General features: G+C 40.0%; 2 protein-coding genes across 2 annotated transcripts; both read right to left on the minus strand.

Moving 5' to 3' along the window:
- Nucleotides 1-2012: 2012 nt before the first annotated feature.
- On the minus strand, nucleotides 2013-8344 carry LOC134472277 (speckle-type POZ protein-like; the record flags this gene model as incomplete). Its single annotated transcript, XM_063233553.1, has 2 exons — nucleotides 8326-8344; nucleotides 2013-2641 (listed from the first exon to the last, which is right to left on the minus strand). Coding segments are annotated over exons 1-2 (648 nt in total), but the record flags the coding sequence as incomplete, so codon positions are not given.
- A 2382-nt stretch (nucleotides 8345-10726) lies between these two features.
- LOC100734631 (speckle-type POZ protein-like) lies at nucleotides 10727-11851 on the minus strand. Its single transcript, XM_063233667.1, has one exon. It carries the CDS (start codon nucleotides 11849-11851, stop codon nucleotides 10727-10729), a length of 1125 nt encoding a protein of 374 aa, XP_063089737.1.
- Nucleotides 11852-18278: the final 6427 nt, after the last annotated feature.

Consider the following 18278-nt stretch of genomic DNA (forward strand, 5'->3'; position numbering starts at 1 on the left):
AAAATTAACATTTGAATGTTCTCCCTTGTAGGATGAACAGCGATTCCCAAGCAACTGGGATGACTCCTACATAATCAGCAAGTCAGGTATGGACAGCTGAGGAATCTGTGTTCTGAAAGTTTTCACACAAAAAATTAATAAAAATTTTCCTTTTTTCCTCCTTTAAAGCTTTTCCTGTTTTATTCTCTTTAATGAGGAGGAGAGAATGGACGTGAAATAAAACTTGAGGGTGATAATACCAAAACACATATTCCCACAAAATCTAAGAACCATAGTTCTTTTCAAGAAATATGCACACAGAGTGAATTATTTTGTCTCATTTTCAACAATCTCAGCCGGCTTGAGGTGAGAAAGGGACACTTCTAGGAGTAAGGACACAAGTATAGGACATATGTATGCCAAATATCTGCAAAAGTCAGGCAGTAAACTGAGCCAAAGAAGCACTTGCCTGGCAATAACCAGGTTGTGAGTTGTGAGTTCAAGCCATGATAAAGACTGAGAGAGATAGAGATAGATAGACAGACAGACAGACAGACAGATAGACAGATATATATATATATATATATATATATATATATATATATATATATATAGAGAGAGAGAGAGAGAGAGAGAGAGAGAGAGAGAGAAAGAGAGAGAGAAAGAGAGAGAGACAAAACTCTTAGTGATTTTAGTGCATAATTGTTATACAGGTTGTTATCCCATATTGACATTCATGAAGATTTACACAACCAGCACGTAAAGGGTTACCAGCTGTAAGCCCTGATTAAACAAATGTTTTGAAATCTGTACCTGTTCAAGACAAGGGGATCCATTTCTTTAGATATTTTTAGAAGCTCTGAGCCATTACAGATTCTAGGTGATTCCAGAGTAACACCACTAATGATTTTTACAAAAGCCCAAACTTTGAGATGAAACCCACTACGTTTTCGTTTTTAATTTTAATTCTATTCTTCATAATACCATAGAAACATGTATTCTATTCTTATGAATATTAAATGTTCACAGTGAGAAAGCTCTTTTTGAGATTTATAGTGTGAATTTGCCAACAGCCATTTCTCAGTGCAGTTGTAAGTAATAAATTTTGCTTCCTCAACATGAATTCCTCTGAAATACATAAAACACTACTACTTTTAATTCTCTTTTGTGCCATTTTCGTAAATCTGAGCATTTTCCTCTCTTTTTTCTTCAGGACCATGATTGGACTGCTCGCTCAGAGGCCTAGATTTTGCGGGAATGTGCTGTAGTGCTTGTGCTGCCTGTCTGTGTCACTGGGACAGGACAACATGAGCAAAGACTTGCATTGTGTGATTGTCCTTTGGCTTCAGCAGCCTGAGTTCTGGGTCATTTATTTCTGCCATCTACTATGTTAATTAGTGACATTGTACATCCACTGTGTTCATCCCGTGGATGGGCCTGAAATCATCAGCACACTGAAATTTTTCTTAGCTTCTGAATCTAACATACAGAAAAAGGATGAGGAGCCAAACAACTGTACAAAGTAAGATTCAGGTTTATTTACAGAGAAAAGTGAGGGACAGCAAAAAGCCCGTGTTACAAGTGGGGTGCCCAGGGATGCATGATGGTGCAGAAAGCCAGGAAGGAGTCTTGCATTTACAGAGTGAAGTTCATGGTCCCTGCCTCTAAGGGTAGCCCCACCCCAGGTCTGCCTTCAACATTGACAGGAGTTTTGGTTTCAGTTTGGCATCGACAGTATAAAAACCCACTTTGCACAATATTATAAAACACAGATTTGAAAATGCATGATACACAACTTCTAAATTCTCAGTATCGCATTTCCTTTTTCTGACCTTAAGACGGTGGTCCCTTCTCTCCCCTAGAGAGGCACAATTTAATATTTGCACATAGAAGAGTGAAGTTTCCACGGATTGCCCTAGCATATTATGGTTCAGGGGCAGCAAATGTGGCCAGGGTTTTGGGAAGATAAATGGAGATGTGGGGTCTCAGGACAGTCTCACACGCTTGCATGGGGGTACCATGAATGCACACTGCGTGGAAACCAGAGAGTGATAGGCTTCGGCCACCAAGTGAGTGTGGGACACCACCATGGCCTTCCACTCAGAGGTCTCCAGGATGTCAGAAACATGAAAATTGATGAAATCCAGTGTCCGGGTTTTCAACTGATGTGCACTGTGGAGGTCAGCCAAGATGAGGATTTCCACGGCATTCTCCACAGAGAGGTTGCTGCACAGGTGGTTCTCACACATGAGCTTCAGGCGCTCCAGACCAAACCTGCTTGCAGCCTCCAGCAGTTCAGTTGCCATGATCCCTAGGTTTGGTGCCTTTCCAGTGTACATAAAGTATATCATTTCCTTAAAAACTTCAGGATCCATGTCACTGATTTCAACACGATTCTTTTTGCTTCCTTGCTTTTCATGTTCCAACAACGCCATGAAAACTGGAGAGCGAGCTGCTAAGATGGCTTTGTGAGCCTGGAATTCCTGGCCAGCCACACACAAGCAACAGTCTGAGAGCTGGGATCGCTCCCACAGTCCTCCTAGATCCTCTGCCAAGCAGCCCTCAGGAACCTTAACCAGCTTCCTAATATTCTGGCTGGAATGATTGGTGGGATCTTGTGCTACTTTCACTTCACAGAAGAAGGAAAGCTTGTCATTGGAGAGAAGCCCATTGTTTGGATCCAAAAGAAACTCTCTAAGGATGAAATGTTTGAATCCCCAGTCCTTTCCTCGCACAAATGTATAAGCTTGTGGACTTGAGAGCACCTTGGTTTTCTCTCCTTTGGCATTCAGAATGGAAAAGGTGAATTTTGCATGAGCTACCCTCCTTGGACAGCAGATCATTCCCAGGTATAAGCACACATAATCTTTGCTTTGTTCATCAAGACCATTTGGGTAGAGTCGTAAGCACCATTTCACTTGATCATTTCCTTCAGCTGAAAAGATTGAACTTTGAATGCAGTCATCTATTTCCTTTAGGCAAAATCTAATGTTATCAATGGTCCACAAAAAGGACACCTTCACTACTTTGATGTCTGTGGTGTACCTGCTGTCCACTGTGGGCCCCTGTGACATTTCTGCTGGGCCTGCGGTACTGGAAACCATTAACATCAGCAGAGTGATAGTGCAGCAAGCTTGTCAAGTCACAGGAGTCAAATTTCTTCTTCACCAGATGGCACAAATTTCACTGCAGTCAGCAGTTCCAAGACAGGCAGGGCAGTATGGCAATCACAAGTAGAGAGCCTAGTTTATAGATTAAAAGAAATACTTATTTAGAAATAAGCTGACTGAAATTTCCTAGTATATAAGTCAATTCTGAAAAGTTTCTTGATCACTCAAAGAAATAGCTCACCAAAATGCACAGACCTTAAAATACGAAGCCTTGTTGAGTCCCGTCTGAGTTCCTTTCAGGAGGCTAATTCATCTGGGCTGGAAGCAAGGATATGAATTCCAAGTTTCAAGCAGGGAACCACCTCATCATGGAAACAGAAAGGATTCTTCCTTCTTGGTGTCCCTTTTATAACTCTTAGGACAGGATCCACCCTATGGTGGTTCTTCCCACCCTATTCTAATCCAATTGCCCTAGGTGTGTCTCACTCAAAATGTGAGAGTCAGTCAATTTTCATCCTACCTGTCTTTTCTATATGTTTATGAAAACAGTCTGTTTGACTAGCCCAGAATTTCTTTTGTCTCATTCATATGGGGGAGTTCTCTGGTCTATCGTCTTCCTGCCATTTCCAGAAGATGAGAGGCTAGGGTGGAGGATAGTAACTCCAGCATGCCACTGTTCTCAGTAGGCCCTCTGTGTTTATTCCTTTCTGGTGGTAAGGAGCAAAGCAGGACAGATCGGTCAATAAGGCACCTTTTCCCTTGGGATCACATGTGGGTGAAAGCCAGTTGCAGGGAAGTAATGTGAAGGGCGCAGATTCAAGGCTCCATGAGAAATAGGTGTGCTGGGAGTGAAGAGGTGGTTCTTCTGGATAATCTGATACAGTGTCGGGAGCAAGGGACATGGATTTGGGACAGGCACAAACAGTGAATATTGGCAGAATGTCTCTAAACCTAAAGTCTAGTGTGGGACAACTGTAAATGCTACTTCCTCAGAGCTTTTAGATCTCCTACTAACCTAGTTCACTCCTTGGACCCAATGTTTGGAAACAGTGATATTACTGAGTTCCACTGGCATTTCCTGGGACATGGGTCATGCTGGGAGTGCCAGGAGTCCAGGCAAACCCTCTCCCCACCATGAGCAGCTGTGAGTCTGCCAGCCTGCAGGCTGAGAAACAAACATCACATCTTCTCCCCCTCTCCCATTAGCATGTCGGAGGCAGTAATCAGGACGTCCCTTGAGAGGTTGACCCTAGGCAATGTAGTAAGGAGGGGATTTCCTTCTATCATCTCTTTGAAGCCCAATACTTTTATCCATGTTTTGGTTTGTTCTCTAAAATATGGTCTTTTTTTTTAAAGCTGGTTGTGTTTAACTGAGTTTCCACATACATGAAAGTATGCATAGGCATTTTGAAGCAAACAACCGATTCTAGCACAGCCATTAGTGACTTTCTTTTTGTCTGATTTTAAAGACCTAAAACTCCTTTCTCAGACTGTTTGGATTAATTTTATACTAGGTTGCTCAGTATGAATTCTCTGTGTGGCAAGACATGGACAACTATTTGGAAGAAAACAAGAGACATGATAGATAGGGAAGATTTCAGATTATCTAGTTTTGAAATTTATATCTCTTACATTGAGTTATTATGTCCAATTTTGCTCTGTTTTGTTGTGTTTAATTTTATCTCCTTTCACAAAAAATAACAATGCTGATTTGCAGGGTGTGGGCGAACACATCATTAATCCCAGCACTCTCAAAGCTGAGGCAGGAATATCATTGCAGTTTCAAGGACATGTGGGATTAAATACTAACTTGAATTAAAAACCAAAAGAATGAAAGGACAGAGGGAATGAGGGATGGAAGGAAGCAAGGAACGAAAGAAGGAAGCAAGAAAGGAAGGAAGAAAGGAAGGAAGGAAGGAAGAAAACAAGGAAGGAAGGAAGGAAGGAAGGTAGACAGTAAGAAGGGCTACCACTTCAGGGATAGATATCACTGGCTTTCTTCCAAAGCTTCTCTTTTTTCTGTTTTACATACTCAGAGTGTGATCCAGTTTTCCTCCAGCCTCACAAGTGTTACATACCCTCATGTACTTGGGGACCTTATTGGAAGGAGCACAACAGTCCTCATCCCTAACAGATATTTTTTTTTCTCTTTTTCATTTTTATTGTTACCAGGGATAGAACTCAGGACTACAGCTTGCCAGGAAATTGCTTATGCTACTGAGAGAAATCCCCAGCCCATCCCTAACAGATTTTAATACTCTATTTTTATTTGAATGTCTGCAAACTTGTCTATTACACATGGGCAGGTAGAATTCTTTTAATCAGTGCTAACTGGAGAAATAATTGCCTCAATTATTGGTAGGCTAAATTCCTCTTCTGTACCAGGAAAGCTTTCTGCCATGATGTCTACAAAGTGCTTTTAATGTCATTTGTTGTCTCTCCTCATCACTAAGTGCCAGCCTGTACTCAGTATGTGAAGTCCTTTCCTCAAACTGGCCTAAAGTGCTCTGAATTTTTAAAATGGATTTTTTTCTCTTGCATATCGGCTTGAATCTATTTAATGGGTTCATTTATTTCTTAGGTTGTGCTTCAACAGTTCTTGAAAGCTCGCCTTTTTTTTTGGGCTGTGTCTTAACTAACATCACTAAGAAGGTTGTGTATTTTGGTAATCTCTGTAGTTAGTTGTGGTTACTTGAGAGATTACTTGTGTTTTAATATATTCCACAGCCTCATTCAATTGCCTTGTTGCCACATTGAAGTAACCTACCATTGGGTTTTCAAATTTTGCAACCTCATTTCCCCCCAGGTTTGCTTTATTGGCCTGGGTGCCAGAGGATTAGTCTGATTTGTGTGTTCTCATGTCTTTTCTGTTTCAGTTGAATTCTTGGAGTGATACTTGCTAGTTTCCTAACAGTATGAACTGAATTCGGGAAGATAAAACAGAATGCAAACAATCATAAACAATATATGAATTCATGATATGTCCAATCTGTCCTCAAGGGTTAAGATTCAAAATATATTTCAGAGGAAGAAGAGTAATGGCCAAAGGGAAAGAGATTACAATACAACGGAGATGGTAGATGGATCCCACCTACTGGGGGAAACTAATGCAGAAGACTAAATGAGATTTGAAAGAGAAAAATTGAAATCCAAACAAAAGCATACCCACAGGGAAGTTAGGAATCACAGTCACCCGCAGAAATTAAGAACAAAATAAAGGAGAAATTAAAAGCAGATGAATAAAACACGAAAATACCAAACCAAAAAGAAAAATGAATGAAAAAAAAAATCGTTCTCTTCCAGGATTCTCTCTGGATTCATTATTAGATGCCCTATGGATACAGTGTTCTGAGTTCCGCCATTCTTTCCCTTCAAACCAGGCACTGCCTTATGATGGAGTAGTAGACAGCATTAGCCAGCCTGCCTCAAGAGGAGGCTCATTTGAATAAGCTCATTCCAATCAATTTCCATGTGTCTGCACCCAACTAGGGTCTTCTAAAGGAAGCCAGCAGCTGTTCTGGTTAAGGTTCATCTGACTTCACTTCAACATGGGTCCCGCCAAACATTCCCTCCCGCTGAATGACAAAATCCTTCTCCATTCTGTGCCAGACAGTAAAGACCTCGATGTCTGCTGCTTACCTACACTGCTGAGCCTCTCAGCATTGTCCACTGGCCTCACTAGCTGTCACTGTTACCAGGAACAAGAGTCCCCAGGTCCAAACATCTCCCCTCACTAGTGTTGATGATTTCCTGATTCTGCAATAACTAGCATAACCAAAATAGGTTCAATGCCCCTATCAGTGCAATACCCAACAATCATCATTGCTGTGCTCTCTTAGTTAATTTTAGGTTCTGAATTTTATACAAAATATGTGCACTAGTTGTAATTCAGTTGTGTAGATTTTGATACTTCTACATTAAGAAGATACTTTCTTGTACAAAATGACAAGAAAAATAGAAATCATGGGTAATTTGTAATAAATTTTCTTCTCTATAGCTACTTTTACAAATATGAGCATAACACTCACTATTAGAGATACACACACAAACACACACACGCACACAAACACACACACAAAATGTAGTAAAGCTAATGAAATGCAAGCTCTTGAATTTCCTTTTAAATAGGGTAAAATTTTTCCAAAGTTAACCCTTCTTAGAATATTGTATAAGTTTCTTCCTTGGATACACTGTGGAATTCCATTTGCATGGAAAATGTCATCAGCCTTGTAGGAACATTTTGTACATTTTTTCATGAATTCTCTTTGTGTAGCAATGCCTTTTAAACCAGGCTAATGAAAGGTGGGAAAATGCTGCTTTTGTTTCTAATCCAGCCCTAGAGCTATGTTAGAACTGAAGGGGCAAAAATTTTTCCACATTCTTGTGTACAGATACAAGAGTATTGCCTGGCATATACCTTGTGATACATAGTAAGTTGCGGTTTATTGAGATTACAAGATGACAGTAGGATGAATTACAAGTGCAAAATGGAAAGTAAAGAGGAATAGAAACTTTAAAGATTCAGGGTTACAGTACCTAAGAATTTAGACCGAGATGTCTTCCACAGAGGTGTGATAAGGCTAATCCATGTGCCTGCTTTCAAGGTCAGGTACATTTGGCTCCTGTTGCTTCCCATTTTGGTTAGAAAACTCTAAATCTGTTCCATGTTTTCCTAGGGTTGTTGATTTTCTGAGTGAGAGATCACTACATGCTAACTATACACATAAATAATCAGTCATATTGTGATTAGACTTGAATGAAGGAAACGAAATGGTTCATGCAAGTTTACTATTTGTCACTAGTCTCCTACCACTTTCATCATCCGGGACTCCTGGATAGATACTTTATTTATTAGTGTGTTGTTTGCACATAAGAGTTGGAAGTGTCACAAGATGCCTTCACTAGTAGCTCGAGAATGTGTGACACACAACTTTGGATGATACAGGTAAATTGGTGCCTCCGGGGACTTTGGCAGGCCTTTCAGTGCTTGCCAAATGCAGTTGGTGAATTCATTGCTTCAGAATACCTGTAAAGTTATGGCAAATTCTTGTTCATCTTCTGTCATATATTTTTCTTAGAATTAAGCAGTCAAACAAGTGGTTTCTTCAAAAGAGTCTTCTGCTAGTAATGTTGGATTAGCATTAACCCCCATGGAATCCCAACATGGCAGAGGGATGATTGTTTTCTGGAAACGGGAGCACTTCAGCCTTCAAGAGTTCCCAACTGTGACACCAACTGAGGGAATGAACAGGCATTCGCAGTCCTAACACCTAATGCTTAACAGCTGGCATGTCATTCTCACAAGAGTGTTAATATAGCGCCATATCTCACTGGTTGCCCTTCAGCCACTTAAGCTGCAATTCTTGCCTGGTTCCTCTGTAGAATTGCAAGGAAAACATTCTTTTGGTCAATTTGTACATTCAATATAACTTCTGTTTCTATGAAGCACTTGACAATAAGTCACTGTAACACATATTTGTACTCAGAGAAGCTGAGAAGACCTGTGCTTGCCCTGAAAAATCTTCTGCCCTAATCCACTTTGCTCCATTCATTTCACTATGAGGAAATTACACTTTGTAAGTTATTTTCAATGTTTTTTGTTGTTCATTTGATGCAGTGATAGAAACTCATACTTTTTAATTTCCACATTTCATGTAAAAGATAATAATTATTTACATATTTTGAAAGAAAAAAATTAACATTTGAATGTTCTCCCTTGTAGGATGAACAGCGATTCCCAAGCAACTGGGATGACTCCTACATAATCAGCAAGTCAGGTATGGACAGCTGAGGAATCTGTGTTCTGAAAGTTTTCACACAAAAAATTAATAAAAATTTTCCTTTTTTCCTCCTTTAAAGCTTTTCCTGTTTTATTCTCTTTAATGAGGAGGAGAGAATGGACGTGAAATAAAACTTGAGGGTGATAATACCAAAACACATATTCCCACAACATCTAAGAACCATAGTTCTTTTCAAGAAATATGCACACAGAGTGAATTATTTTGTCTCATTTTCAACAATCTCAGCCGGCTTGAGGTGAGAAAGGGACACTTCTAGGAGTAAGGACACAAGAATAGGACATATGTATGCCAAATATCTGCAAAAGTCAGGCAGTAAACTGAGCCAAAGAAGCACTTGCCTGGCAATAACCAGGTTGTGAGTTGTGAGTTCAAGCCATGATAAATACTGAGAGAGATAGAGATAGATAGACAGAGATACAGACAGACAGATAGACATATATATATATATATATATATATATATATATATATATATAGAGAGAGAGAGAGAGAGAGAGAGAGAGAGAGAGAGAGAAAGAGAGAGAGACCAAACTCTTAGTGATTTTACTGCATAGTTGTTATACAGGTTGTTATCCCATATTGACATTCATGAAGATTTAAACAACCAGCACATAAAGGGTTACCAGCTGTAAGCCCTGATTAAACAAATGTTTTGAAATCTGTACCTGTTCAAGACAAGGGGATCCATTTCTTTATATAATTTTAGAAGCTCTGAGCCATTACAGATTCTAGGTGATTCCAGAGTAACACCACTAATGATTTTTACAAAAGCCCAAACTTTGAGATGAAACCCACTACGTTTTCATTTTTAATTTTAATTCTATTCTTCATAATACCATAGAAACATGTATTCTATTCTTATGAATATTAAATGTTCACAGTGAGAAAGCTCTTTTTGAGATTTATAGTGTGAATTTGCCAACAGCCATTTCTCAGTGCAGTTGTAAGTAATAAATTTTGCTTCCTCAACATGAATTCCTCTGAAATACATAAAACACTTCTACTTTTAATTCTCTTTCATGCCATTTTCGTAAATCTGAGCATTTTCCTCTCTTTTTTCTCCAGGACCATGATTGGACTGCTCGCTCAGAGGCCTAGATTTTGCGGGAATGTGCTGCAGTGCTTGTGCTGCCTGTCTGTGTCACTGGGACAGGACAACATGAGCAAAGACTTGCATTGTGTGATTGTCCTTTGGCTTCAGCAGCCTGAGTTCTGGGTCATTTATTTCTGCCATCTACTATGTTAATTAGTGACATTGTACATCCACTGTGTTCATCCCGTGGATGGGCCTGAAATCATCAGCACACTGAAATTTTTCTTAGCTTCTGAATCTAACATACAGAAAAAGGATGAGGAGCCAAACAACTGTACAAAGTAAGATTCAGGTTTATTTACAGAGAAAAGTGAGGGACAGCAAAAAGCCCGTGTTACAAGTGGGGTGCCCAGGGATGCATGATGGTGCAGAAAGCCAGGAAGGAGTCTTGCATTTACAGAGTGAAGTTCATGGACCCTGCCTCTAAGGGTAGCCCCACCCCAGGTCTGCCTTCAACATTGACAGGAGTTTTGGTTTCCGTTTGGCATCGACACTGTAAAAACCCACTTTGCTCAATATTATAAAACACAGATTTGAAAATGCATGATACACGACTTCTAAATTCTCAGTATCGCATTTCCTTTTTCTGACCTTAAGACGGTGGTCCCTTCTCTCCCCTAGAGAGGCACAATTTAATATTTCCACATAGAAGAGTGAAGTTTCCACGGATTTCCCTAGCATATTATGGTTCAGGGGCAGCAAATGTGGCCAGGGTTTTGGGAAGATAAATGGACATGTGGGATCTCAGGACAGTCTCACACGCTTGCATGGGGGTACCATGAATGCACACTGCATGGAAACCAGAGAGTGATAGGCTTCGGCCACCAAGTGAGGGTGGGACACCACCATGGCCTTCCACTCAGAGGTCTCCAGGATGTCAGAAACATGAAAATTGATGAAATCCAGTGTCCGGGTTTTCAACTGAGGTGCACTGTGGAGGTCAGCCAAGATGAGGATTTCCACGGCATTCTCCACAGAGAGGTTGCTGCACAGGTGGTTCTCACACATGAGCTTCAGGCGCTCCAGACCAAACCTGCTTGCAGCCTCCAGCAGTTCAGTTGCCATGATCCCTAGGTTTGGTGCCTTTCCAGTGTACATAAAGTATATCATTTCCTTAAAAACTTCAGGATCCATGTCACTGATTTCAACACGATTCTTTTTGCTTCCTTGCTTTTCATGTTCCAACAACGCCATGAAAACTGGAGAGCGAGCTGCTAAGATGGCTTTGTGAGCCTGGAATTCCTGGCCAGCCACACACAAGCAACAGTCTGAGAGCTGGGATCGCTCCCACAGTCCTCCTAGATCCTCTGCCAAGCAGCCCTCAGGAACCTTAACCAGCTTCCTAATATTCTGGCTGGAATGATTGGTGGGATCTTGTGCTACTTTCACTTCACAGAAGAAGGAAAGCTTGTCATTGGAGAGAAGCCCATTGTTTGGATCCAAAAGAAACTCTCTAAGGATGAAATGTTTGAATCCCCAGTCCTTTCCTCGCACAAATGTATAAGCTTGTGGACTTGAGAGCACCTTGGTTTTCTCTCCTTTGGCATTCAGAATGGAAAAGGTGAATTTTGCATGAGCTACCCTCCTTGGACAGCAGATCATTCCCAGGTATAAGCACACATAATCTTTGCTTTGTTCATCAAGACCATTTGGGTAGAGTCGTAAGCACCATTTCACTTGATCATTTCCTTCAGCTGAAAAGATGGAACTTTGAATGCAGTCATCTATTTCCTTTAGGCAAAATCTAATGTTATCAATGGTCCACAAAAAGGACACGTTCACTACTTTGATGTCTGTGGTGTACCTGCTGTCCACTGTGGGCCCGTGTGACATTTCTGCTGGGCCTGCGGTACTGGAAACCCTTAACATCAGCAGAGTGAAAGTGCAGCAAGCTTGTCAAGTCACAGGAATCAAATTTCTTCTTCACCAGATGGCACAAATTTCACTGCAGTCAGCACTTCCAAGACAGGCAGGGCAGTATGGCAATCACAAGTAGAGAGCCTAGTTTATAGATTAAAAGAAATACTTATTTAGAAATAAGCTGACTGAAATTTCCTAGTATATAAGTCAATTCTGAAAAGTTTCTTGATCACTCAAAGAAATAGCTCACCAAAATGCACAGACCTTAAAATACGAAGCCTTGTTGAGTCCCGTCTGAGTTCCTTTCAGGAGGCTAATTCATCTGGGCTGGAAGCAAGGATATGAATTCCAAGTTTCAAGCAGGGAACCACCTCATCATGGAAACAGAAAGGATTCTTCCTTCTTGGTGTCCCTTTTATAACTCTTAGGACAGGATCCACCCTATGGTGGTTCTTCCCACCCTATTCTAATCCAATTGCCCTAGGTGTGTCTCACTCAAAATGTGAGAGTCAGTCAATTTTCATCCTACCTGTCTTTTCTATATGTTTATGAAAACAGTCTGTTTGACTAGCCCAGAATTTCTTTTGTCTCATTCATATGGGGGAGTTCTCTGGTCTATCGTCTTCCTGCCATTTCCAGAAGATGAGAGGCTAGGGTGGAGGATAGTAACTCCAGCATGCCACTGTTCTCAGTAGGCCCTCTGTGTTTATTCCTTTCTGGTGGTAAGGAGCAAAGCAGGACAGATCGGTCAATAAGGCACCTTTTCCCTTGGGATCACATGTGGGTGAAAGCCAGTTGCAGGGAAGTAATGTGAAGGGAGCAGATTCAAGGCTCCATGAGAAATAGGTGTGCTGGGAGTGAAGAGGTGGTTCTTCTGGGTAATCTGATACAGTGTCGGGAGCAAGGGACATGGATTTGGGACAGGCACAAACAGTGAATATTGGCAGAATGTCTCTAAACCTAAAGTCTAGTGTGGGACAACTGTAAATGCTACTTCCTCAGAGCTTTTAGATCTCCTACTAACCTAGTTCACTCCTTGGACCCAATGTTTGGAAACAGTGATATTACTGAGTTCCACTGGCATTTCCTGGGACATGGGTCATGCTGGGAGTGCCAGGAGTCCAGGCAAACCCTCTCCCCACCATGAGCAGCTGTGAGTCTGCCAGCCTGCAGGCTGAGAAACAAACATCACATCTTCTCCCCCTATCCCATTAGCATGTCGGAGCCAGTAATCTGGACATCCCTTGAGAGGTTGACCCTAGGCAATGTAGTAAGGAGGGGATTTCCTTCTATCATCTCTTTGAAGCCCAATACTTTTATCCATGTTTTGGTTTGTTCTATAAAATATGGTCTTTTTTTTTAAAGCTGGTTGTGTTTAACTGAGTTTCCACATACATGAAAGTATGCATAGGCATTTTGAAGCAAACAACCGATTCTAGCACAGCCATTAGTGACTTCCTTTTTGTCTGATTTTAAAGACCTAAAACTCCTTTCTCAGACTGTTTGGATTAATTTTATACTAGGTTGCTCAGTATGAATTCTCTGTGTGGCAAGACATGGACAACTATTTGGAAGAAAACAAGAGACAACATGATAGATAGGGAAGATTTCAGATTATCTAGTTTTGAAATTTATATCTCTTACATTGAGTTATTATGTCCAATTTTGCTCTGTTTTGTTGTGTTTAATTTTATCTCCTTTCACAAAAAATAACAATGCTGATTTGCAGGGTGTGGGCGAACACATCATTAATCCCAGCACTCTCAAAGCTGAGGCAGGAATATCATTGCAGTTTCAAGGACATGTGGGATTAAATACTAACTTGAATTTAAAACCAAAAGAATGAAAGGACAGAGGGAATGAGGGATGGAAGGAAGCAAGGAACGAAAGAAGGAAGCAAGAAAGGAAGGAAGAAAGGAAGGAAGGAAGGAAGAAAACAAGGAAGGAAGGAAGGAAGGAAGGTAGACAGTAAAAAGGGCTACCACTTCAGGGATAGATATCACTGGCTTTCTTCCAAAGCTTCTCTTTTTTCTGTTTTACATACTCAGAGTGTGATCCAGTTTTCCTCCAGCCTCACAAGTGTTACATACCCTCATGTACTTGGGGACCTTATAGGAAGGAGCACAACAGTTCTCATGCCTAACAGATATTTTTTTTTCTCTTTTTCATTTTTATTGTTACCAGGGATAGAACTCAGGACTACAGCTTGCCAGGAAATTGCTTATGCTACTGAGAGAAATCCCCAGCCCATCCCTAACAGATTTTAATACTCTATTTTTATTTGAATGTCTGCAAACTTGTCTATTACACATGGGCAGGTAGAATTCTTTTAATCAGTGCTAACTGGAGAAATAATTGCCTCAATTATTGGTAGGCTAAATTCCTCTTCTGTACCAGGAAAGCTTTCTGCCATGATGTCTACAAAGTGCTTTTAATGTCATTTGTTGTCTCTCCTCATCACTAAGTGCCAGCCTGTACTCAGTATGTGAAGTCCTTTCCTCAAACTGGCCTAAAGTGCTCTGAATTTTTAAAATGGATTTTTTCTCTTGCATATCGGCTTGAATCTATTTAATGGGTTCATTTATTTCTTAGGTTGTGCTTCAACAGTTCTTGAAAGCTCGCCTTTTTTTTGGGCTGTGTCTTAACTAACATCACTAAGAAGGTTGTGTATTTTGGTAATCTCTGTAGTTAGTTGTGGTTACTTGAGAGATTACTTGTGTTTTAATATATTCCACAGCCTCATTCAATTGCCTTGTTGCCACATTGAAGTAACCTACCATTGGGTTTTCAAATTTTGCAACCTCATTTCCCCCCAGGTTTGCTTTATTGGCCTGGGTGCCAGAGGATTAGTCTGATTTGTGTGTTCTCATGTCTTTTCTGTTTCAGTTGAATTCTTGGAGTGATACTTGCTAGTTTCCTAACAGTATGAACTGAATTCGGGAAGATAAAACAGAATGCAAACAATCATAAACAATATATGAATTCATGATATGTCCAATCTGTCCTCAAGGGTTAAGATTCAAAATATATTTCAGAGGAAGAAGAGTAATGGCCAAAGGGAAAGAGATTACAATACAACGGAGATGGTAGATGGATCCCACCTACTGGGGGAAACTAATGCAGAAGACTAAATGAGATTTGAAAGAGAAAAATTGAAATCCAAACAAAAGCATACCCACAGGGAAGTTAGGAATCACAGTCACCCGCAGAAATTAAGAACAAAATAAAGGAGAAATTAAAAGCAGATGAATAAAACAAGAAAATACCAAACCAAAAAGAAAAATGAATGAAAAAAAAATCGTTCTCTTCCAGGATTCTCTCTGGATTCATTATTAGATGCCCTATGGATACAGTGTTCTGAGTTCCGCCATTCTTTCCCTTCAAACCAGGCACTGCCTTATGATGGAGTAGTAGACAGCATTAGCCAGCCTGCCTCAAGAGGAGGCTCATTTGAATAAGCTCATTCCAATCAATTTCCATGTGTCTGCACCCAACTAGGGTCTTCTAAAGGAAGCCAGCAGCTGTTCTGGTTAAGGTTCATCTGACTTCACTTCAACATGGGTCCCGCCAAACATTCCCTCCCGCTGAATGACAAAATCCTTCTCCATTCTGTGCCAGACAGTAAAGACCTCGATGTCTGCTGCTTACCTACACTGCTGAGCCTCTCAGCATTGTCCACTGGCCTCACTAGCTGTCACTGTTACCAGGAACAAGAGTCCCCAGGTCCAAACATCTCCCCTCACTAGTGTTGATGATTTCCTGATTCTGCAATAACTAGCATAACCAAAATAGGTTCAATGCCCCTATCAGTGCAATACCCAACAATCATCATTGCTGTGCTCTCTTAGTTAATTTTAGGTTCTGAATTTTATACAAAATATGTGCACTAGTTGTAATTCAGTTCTGTAGATTTTGATACTTCTACATTAAGAAGATACTTTCTTGTACAAAATGACAAGAAAAATAGAAATCATGGGTAATTTGTAATAAATTTTCTTCTCTATAGCTACTTTTACAAATATGAGCATAACACTCACTATTAGAGATACACACACAAACACACACACGCACACAAACACACACACAAAATGTAGTAAAGCTAATGAAATGCAAGCTCTTGAATTTCCTTTTAAATAGGGTAAAATTTTTCCAAAGTTAACCCTTCTTAGAATATTGTATAAGTTTCTTCCTTGGATACACTGTGGAATTCCATTTGCATGGAAAATGTCATCAGCCTTGTAGGAACATTTTGTACATTTTTTCATGAATTCTCTTTGTGTAGCAATGCCTTTTAAACCAGGCTAATGAAAGGTGGGAAAATGCTGCTTTTGTTTCTAATCCAGCCCTAGAGCTATGTTAGAACTGAAGGGGCAAAAATTTTTCCACATTCTTGTGTACAGATACAAGAGTATTGCCTGGCATATACCTTGTGATACATAGTAAGTTGCGGTTTATTGAGATTACAAGATGACAGTAGGATGAATTACAAGTGCAAAATGGAAAGTAAAGAGGAATAGAAACTTTAAAGATTCAGGGTTACAGTACCTAAGAATTTAGACCGAGATGTCTTCCACAGAGGTGTGATAAGGCTAATCCATGTGCCTGCTTTCAAGGTCAGGTACATTTGGCTCCTGTTGCTTCCCATTTTGGTTAGAAAACTCTAAATCTGTTCCATGTTTTCCTAGGGTTGTTGATTTTCTGAGTGAGAGATCACTACATGCTAACTATACACATAAATAATCAGTCATATTGTGATTAGACTTGAATGAAGGAAACGAAATGGTTCATGCAAGTTTACTATTTGTCACTAGTCTCCTACCACTTTCATCATCCGGGACTCCTGGATAGATACTTTATTTATTAGTGTGTTGTTTGCACATAAGAGTTGGAAGTGTCACAAGATGCCTTCACTAGTAGCTCGAGAATGTGTGACACACAACTTTGGATGATACAGGTAAATTGGTGCCTCCGGGGACTTTGGCAGGCCTTTCAGTGCTTGCCAAATGCAGTTGGTGATTTCCTTGCTTCAGAATACCTGTAAAGTTATGGCAAATTCTTGTTCATCTTCTGTCATATATTTTTCTTAGAATTAAGCAGTCAAACAAGTGGTTTCTTCAAAAAAGTCTTCTGCTAGTAATGTTGGATTAGCATTAACCCCCATGGAATCCCAACATGGCAGAGGGATGATTGTTTTCTGGAAACGGGAGCACTTCAGCCTTCAAGAGTTCCCAACTGTGACACCAACTGAGGGAATGAACAGGCATTCGCAGTCCTAACACCTAATGCTTAACAGCTGGCATGTCATTCTCACAAGAGTGTTAATATAGCGCCATATCTCACTGGTTGCCCTTCAGCCACTTAAGCTGCAATTCTTGCCTGGTTCCTCTGTAGAATTGCAAGGAAAACATTCTTTTGGTCAATTTGTACATTCAATATAACTTCTGTTTCTATGAAGCACTTGACAATAAGTCACTGTAACACATATTTGTACTCAGAGAAGCTGAGAAGACCTGTGCTTGCCCTGAAAAATCTTCTGCCCTAATCCACTTTGCTCCATTCATTTCACTATGAGGAAATTACACTTTGTAAGTTATTTTCAATGTTTTTTGTTGTTCATTTGATGCAGTGATAGAAACTCATACTTTTTAATTTCCACATTTCATGTAAAAGATAATAATTATTTACATATTTTGAAAGAAAAAAATTAACATTTGAATGTTCTCCCTTGTAGGATGAACAGCGATTCCCAAGCAACTGGGATGACTCCTACATAATCAGCAAGTCAGGTATGGACAGCTGAGGAATCTGTGTTCTGAAAGTTTTCACACAAAAAATTAATAAAAATTTTCCTTTTTTCCTCCTTTAAAGCTTTTCCTGTTTTATTCTCTTTAATGAGGAGGAGAGAATGGACGTGAAATAAAACTTGAGGGTGATAATACCAAAACACATATTCCCACAACATCTAAGAACCATAGTTCTTTTCAAGAAATATGCACACAGAGTGAATTATTTTGTCTCATTTTCAACAATCTCAGCCGGCTTGAGGTGAGAAAGGGACACTTCTAGGAGTAAGGACACAAGAATAGGACATATGTATGCCAAATATCTGCAAAAGTCAGGCAGTAAACTGAGCCAAAGAAGCACTTGCCTGGCAATAACCAGGTTGTGAGTTGTGAGTTCAAGCCATGATAAAGACTGAGAGAGATAGAGATAGATAGACAGAGATACAGACAGACAGATAGACATATATATATATATATATATATATATATATATATATATATATAGAGAGAGAGAGAGAGAGAGAGAGAGAGAGAAAGAGAGAGAGACAAAACTCTTAGTGATTTTACTGCATAGTTGTTATACAGGTTGTTATCCCATATTGACATTCATGAAGATTTAAACAACCAGCACATAAAGGGTTACCAGCTGTAAG

This window comes from Cavia porcellus, unplaced genomic scaffold (genome assembly GCF_034190915.1).
Source record: "Cavia porcellus strain 051 isolate PalLab524CR breed Dunkin Hartley unplaced genomic scaffold, mCavPor4.1 scaffold_23, whole genome shotgun sequence".
Classification (NCBI taxonomy): Eukaryota; Metazoa; Chordata; class Mammalia; order Rodentia; family Caviidae; genus Cavia; species Cavia porcellus.